The sequence below is a fragment of the Mytilus trossulus genome, chromosome 5 (assembly GCF_036588685.1).
Source record: "Mytilus trossulus isolate FHL-02 chromosome 5, PNRI_Mtr1.1.1.hap1, whole genome shotgun sequence".
NCBI lineage: Eukaryota > Metazoa > Mollusca > Bivalvia > Mytilida > Mytilidae > Mytilus > Mytilus trossulus.
Genome location: NC_086377.1, coordinates 43945478 through 43951787, shown reverse-complemented (window position 1 = coordinate 43951787; position 6310 = coordinate 43945478). Strand labels below are relative to the sequence as shown.

Genomic DNA, 6310 nt, shown 5'->3' with positions numbered 1-6310 from the left:
ATGTTTGTTTTTTGTAAAAGGAACGAAAAGTGAATGAAAAGTCTATCTGTGCACAAGTAAAAAGTTTTATTTTTAGTTCATGTGTAGTTGTTGGTAAGTTGAAGGTTGTGTTTAAATGTTTTACCTTTTTCCCAATGGTTTTGTATTTGTTTTACTTTAAATTTGATGTGTTGTCTCATGGAAATAGATGTTTTTTTTAAGTGTCTTGAAAATCAATGGCGGTATGCACAACTTTGCCTGCTAATTATCCTAAAATGAGAACACGATTCATTTTAAAAGTATTTGTGATTTTCATTTAGTTACAAATTTTCGTTGTTAATGTGACCCAACAACTGAACAGAAATAAAGGGTATAAAAAGAAATATACCGCACAACAAGGATGAGCAAATAAACATGAAAAAATGGGCACACAGTAAAACTCATTTGCTCATAAAGCAATGAAATATATTTTGATCATAAAGTGTCGTCTTTCATTTATTCGTCGTTAACTAAATGTATATACATATTTTATCTGATATACGAGTCATCCACTTATACAAATATAACTTTTAGAACTTCTCCCACGTGATTGCAGTGATCTGCCACAAGGAAGTTGTTCTGGGGTATATACAATTTACCAATCAAATGAAACGATTGATGTTTACTGTGACATGGATACAGCAGGATTTGGATGGACAGTAAGTGTATTGAAGATATAGATTGTTTGTTACTATTATTATTTTGTAATGGTATGTATTTGTTTACTCGATGCATTTTTAAATATGTAGTATTTTTTTTGTTAAACTGATGATCAATTGCAATCTGAGTGAAATGAATCTTGTTGATCGGTTATAGTTTTCAAGTTATCATACACATAATGTAGTCTAACCTAAGGTTATAGTGTGATGTCATGGCGAAAACGACAAACGCCAAGTTCCGTCAATACTTTACATGCTTCGTTGTGTCAGGTGAGCTAAAATAGATATTAAAAGAATAACGTGTTAACAAAATTACAACTACATGTAAGTTCACTTCATTGAAAATGGAACTATCTCTGTAAAAGAGGAGCAATTGTTTTGTTAAATTTCGTTATAACAAAAGAAACATTATTTTAAAGGTTTTCCAAAGCAGAATGAACGGATCAGTTGATTTTTACAAAACATGGAAAGATTACGAGATTGGATTTGGAGACTTGAAATCCGAGTTTTGGTTAGGTAATTTTATCTTTTGAATTCATTGACAAGCGAACACATTTTTTCAGTCATCACATCTTGTAAGCTAACTTTGATAAGTTTTTCGTATCCTATTTGAGTACACGTTTTTCTATATTTGTGGAATTTTTTGCAGTTTCACAATTCATTTCCTTGTATAAGAATAATAACAAAGCATCGGAGACAAAAAATAGTCGAAAGATACCAAAGGGAAGTCAAAAAAAGTGAAAACGGAATGGCTTACAAAAGAATATAAGACCAATAGCTAGACAACATAAACAAGATATAGACAAACTCAAGACTAAGTAACACGACCCCCTAAACAAAACCTTGTAATGAGCTCTGGTGCTCCGAAAGGGTAAGAAAATCCTGCTCCACCTGTGGCATCCCTCATGTTGCTAATCTTAGTACAAACCATATAGTAAGTCTTATTCGGTAGGTCACATTCGCGGAAAAGTGGACAGAATTAAAGTTACGATATTAGAAACATATACACATTCATCTGTAAATTGAATATCCCATAATGGTCACCATAACATTGAAGGAGGTATGATTTCAACTTCAAAACTTAGAAAAACTTATGTTTAAGGAGAGGTTTTTCTTTACACATGCTACTTGTTTAGCTATAACTTTCGGAAACATATTTATGAAGAAGGTACTTTGATATAAATATTTGTCAATTATTTCATAGAACAAATTTCAATAACGAATTCAACACCAATTAAAAATCTTAGTTGTCTACAATATGCAAAGTTATACTAACAATAATACCTCTTTGTTTTTCGTATATTATACTCAGTTTCAATAATGCAGTTACTTATGCATCCTATCCTGTAATGTATTTATGTTTTATCTTAATTTGATTTTTTATCAAATTTTTACCAAATCACACAAACGGAAGGACATTTAAGCGCTTTTATGAATTGTATGATTACAAGCAAATAATAACACAGTCACGTTCTCAGTTTGGCTGAAAGTTAAAGTCTCATACATATATACACCATTTTGTTAAATATAATTGTGACGTAATCAATATTAATGACAAGCTGTATATTTTTATTTACCTTTTTTTACAGGAAATAAATTCATTAATATTCTTACATCTTCTGACACCTACAAAATGTACCTCCATCTTGAAGATTTTGACGGGAATTCGAAGTACGCAGAATATAGTGAGTTCAGTATTGGTGACGACACAACGAAGTATACTTTGACTGTCAATGGATACAGCGGAACTGCAGGTATCTATTATGTTTTTAAATTGTTGATGTAATGCGTTTAGTTTTTGTTCAGGTTCGTTATGTTTATTCTTTAGTTTTTTATGTTGTGTCATGTATACTATTGTTTGTCTGTTTTTTGTTTTGTTTTTTTTCATTTTGAGCGATGGAGATGTCAGTTTATTTTCGATTGATGACTTTGGCTGTCCCTCTGGTATCTTTCGCCCCTCTTTTATGATTTGCGGACATTTTTTTTATGTCAGCTCATACACATTATTTTGTCTGGTGAACGTGACGTTATCAATGTTTTTTAATGATTTACTCTGTCTAAAAATGAAACTTAAAATTAAATCGTAAGGAATAACTATATTATATTTTCTGCCTGTTCGGAATAGCATAAACAATGTGATGTATACTTTAAAATAACATGCTAAATTGGGACTGTGTATAATAACACAACAATTAAACCTGTAAACAACACCAACAACTTAAAAACTGCATACTAGGAATATGACAGTTATTATCCATTTGTTTGATGTGTTTGAGATTTTAAATTGTTTATGGAGAATGATTAGAAATTGTCTTTTTTTTAATTTTCCTCGGATTTCAGTTTTTTTTTTGTGATTTTTTTTTAACTTTTAATTAAGTACGGATTTGCACATAGTATAAAATGTAGTCTCCATTATCAATATTTTGCATCTTTAAACGATTCATTCCCATGGATTTTGGATAACAATACAAACATACATATTTGCATGTCTGCTATGTTCGGTAAAAAGTTTATCTTTTCGAATTTAATAAATGTTTTTAATATTTGTTACTGCATGTGCTCCTGATTCAATACACGCAAATCTAGACTCAGTTAATGTGTCACGTAATAGTATAACGATACATCTGGACTGTTTATAAATTATGATGTCTGTTCTGATATTGATCTATCTAAGACCGCGACACGTTTTTTTCGTGAGAAAAGACAAAGTTATAGCAAAGGTCAACGAATGAAAAATTAAAAGTTTGTGTTTTCATACCTATTCAAATGCAGCTGTATGTTCTATATGAGCACGTTTGAGTTGATTTACGTAGGATTCTTTCTGTATACGATTTCATAAACTTGCTTATGTGGCGGTTTGGTTCAAAGTCCGGTATACTTATATCCCCTGAACATACAATTGTCCATTGTATGTATACTATTTTCAGCTTTAGATAAAGAAAAGACAAGGACAAATATCTTTTATCCATTAATGTGATGTGTTTGATTTTTTGATTATGTCAATTGAGATTCCACTTTGAATTTTCCTCGGAGGTTGTTTTTTTTGTCATTTTACTTTTTAATCGTTTATTTAAATATGTTTTAAAACGATGAACTTTACATCAACAGAAACGTTTAACATTCATATGTTTCAAGGTTGATTGGATGTGTTCAAACATCTCGAAATGTAATATAATAGAACATATTCGGACTAAAACATCTGCATTAATTATAAAAAAGAAGACGTGGTTTGATTGCCAATTAGACATTACTCCATTAGAGACCAAATGACATAAAAATATACATGTAAAGGTCGCCGTACGGTCTTCAACAATGACCAAACCCTACACCCTTTAGTCAGTTATTAATGATCCATGTACTAAGACTGTCTCCTGAAAATATAAAAGGATAAGTTAACACACAAGGGAGCACAGTTGATTCCCATATAAATACAGATTGTCTGTTTGTAGACGAACCGCGCGTTTGCCGTTTATACACATTTTAGTCCTGGTATCTATGACGAGTTTTATCTAAAATACATGATCTAAGAGTTAACAGAGTTGCTATCAATACTAAGAGTGTTATTGAAGTTGAGTCTCTTATCTGAGTGTGTATATGTTCTGTCATTAAGTATGGCTTCATATCCTTTAAGAAAACGTTTGTTTTGTTTTTGTTTGACGTGTGGATTTCATAATACTATTCTTAAGAGTATGACATACTGTAAATGCATTAAGAACTTAGACATTAGTGTGGTATGACAAGCATTGTTTTTAAAGTAAATTTGTCATAAACATTTTCAAATATATATTCATAATCATACTTTATTTTTTTGTACAGGAGATAGCCTAATGTATTCTGGCTATAATCAAAACGGCATGATGTTTTCTACTAAAGACCAGGATAATGACAGAGGTACTCGCAACTGCGCAGTAACATTTCAAGGGGCATGGTGGTACAATGATTGTCATTATTCTAATTTGAATGGGAAATATCTTGGTGGACAGCACTCGTCTAATTCCGATGGTATCAATTGGGGTACATGGAAAGGATTTCGATATTCACTAAAATCTACTAAAATGATGATAAAACGACAATAGGAACCCTTTTCAGAATGACTCACAATTTATTTATGAATGATCAAATTAAATTACATTTTAAGAACATTGTTGAATGACGTCACGTGTAACATAGAAAAAAACCAGTTTGAACATAAACACATTTGTAAATTATATTCGTACTAGATAAATATTTTTTTTTTGCTTTTTGTCTTATTATTTTCTCTTCGTTTACTTCCTACGAACGTTCTGTTTGGTGAAAGGTAAACTGTTCAAACCATGATGTGGCTCTCTGAACATAGTAGTTGACAAATTGAAAAATAATTGACCAATACTCGTGTTACTCCTTAAAGTCCAGGAGCAGTAAAAACACTGAAAGAAATATAAAAATCAATTGTACAGATAGCAATAGAAGGTCTTTCCATAAATTATTGACGAGAAGTTTCTTACGCTTAACTATAAATGACTATTGGAGTCCAATTAAACTGATTCAATACTAGTAAACATATTTTTTTGATAAAATGTTGACTGAAAAAATGGATCTAATTCTCAACTTCCGTAGATCAGTTATATTCAAACCATGTCTCAGATATGCAACAGCATCACTAGAACAAATGTTATTCCAAATTAAATTGCGTGATTTCCTGTTTGATAATAAATTTGACACTGGTTCAAAAAAATAATCTGTATGAGTATTACGCGCCTCTGGCGTATATAGTAAACTTGGTCCTGGTATCTATGATGAGTTTATGTACAACCACTGGGTCGATGCCACCACTGTTTACAAATTTTATTTTTTTTAAATACTGAGGCTTTTCTATCTCAGGCATAGATTACCTTAGCTGTATTTGGCAAACTTTTAGGAATTTTGATTCTCTTTACTTTTCAACTTCGTACTTTATTTGGCCTTTTTAACTTTTTTTAATTCGAGCGTCACTGATGAGTCTTTTGTAGACGAAACGCGCGTCTGGCGTATGTACTGAATTTAGTCCTGGTTTCTATGATGAGTTTATTTTCTCAATTTTATAACCAGTGGTACACATAGTGAATTTGGCTTCTTTTTTAGCTCGGGTTGGAGCCATTCATCAACCATAACATAAATGCATAGGCGGCTCTCTCGCTTTTATTTGAAACACAGTTGCATGCGTGATTATAACTGAACGAGAACGTAGATAAACTCATATTAGATACAAGGATTGAAATTGTATGCACACTTGAGAACATGTTGTCTGCTGTTTGTTGTATATGTCCAGATATTGACAGAAAGCGTCTAGCTTTGGATTTTGTGTGACTGTATATATTGGTAGTGCTGAATTGATCAGTTACATTCTAGAATTGTTAAAATATAACAATTGATTTCAATGAATTTGGGTTGTCTTCCTTACCACATTTACGTCTTACGAGTGTGAAAAACAACACAACTATTATAAAAGAGCGCAGATAAAAGTATCCATACATATTTTTGTTATTGGGTATTTTTCAAGATGTATTGATTTTACTAGGGATAATCGATATTGAATGACATACACATTAAAAACAGAACCCATTTCATATATTGTATAATTTATAGTTTTGAAGTTAGCATCATAGATACGTTGA

The 6310-nt window shown here is 31.2% G+C and overlaps 1 protein-coding gene across 1 annotated transcript; it reads left to right on the top strand.

Moving 5' to 3' along the window:
- The first annotated feature begins 571 nt into the window (after window positions 1-571).
- On the top strand, window positions 572-4841 carry LOC134719669 (ficolin-2-like). The gene is made up of 4 exons (XM_063582644.1): window positions 572-677; window positions 1097-1193; window positions 2267-2431; window positions 4494-4841. The coding sequence occupies exons 1-4, from the start codon at window positions 651-653 to the stop codon at window positions 4751-4753; spliced, it is 549 nt and encodes a 182-aa protein (XP_063438714.1). The 5' UTR covers window positions 572-650; the 3' UTR covers window positions 4754-4841.
- Window positions 4842-6310: the final 1469 nt, after the last annotated feature.

Coding starts and splice junctions, on each gene's coding strand:
- LOC134719669 (XM_063582644.1), top strand. CDS start 651: ATGGATACAGCAGGATTTGGATGGACA. Junction 1,194..2,266: donor GAAATCCGAGTTTTGGTTAG/GTAATTTTATCT, acceptor CTTTTTTTACAG/GAAATAAATTCATTAATATT. Junction 2,432..4,493: donor TGGATACAGCGGAACTGCAG/GTATCTATTATG, acceptor TTTTTTGTACAG/GAGATAGCCTAATGTATTCT.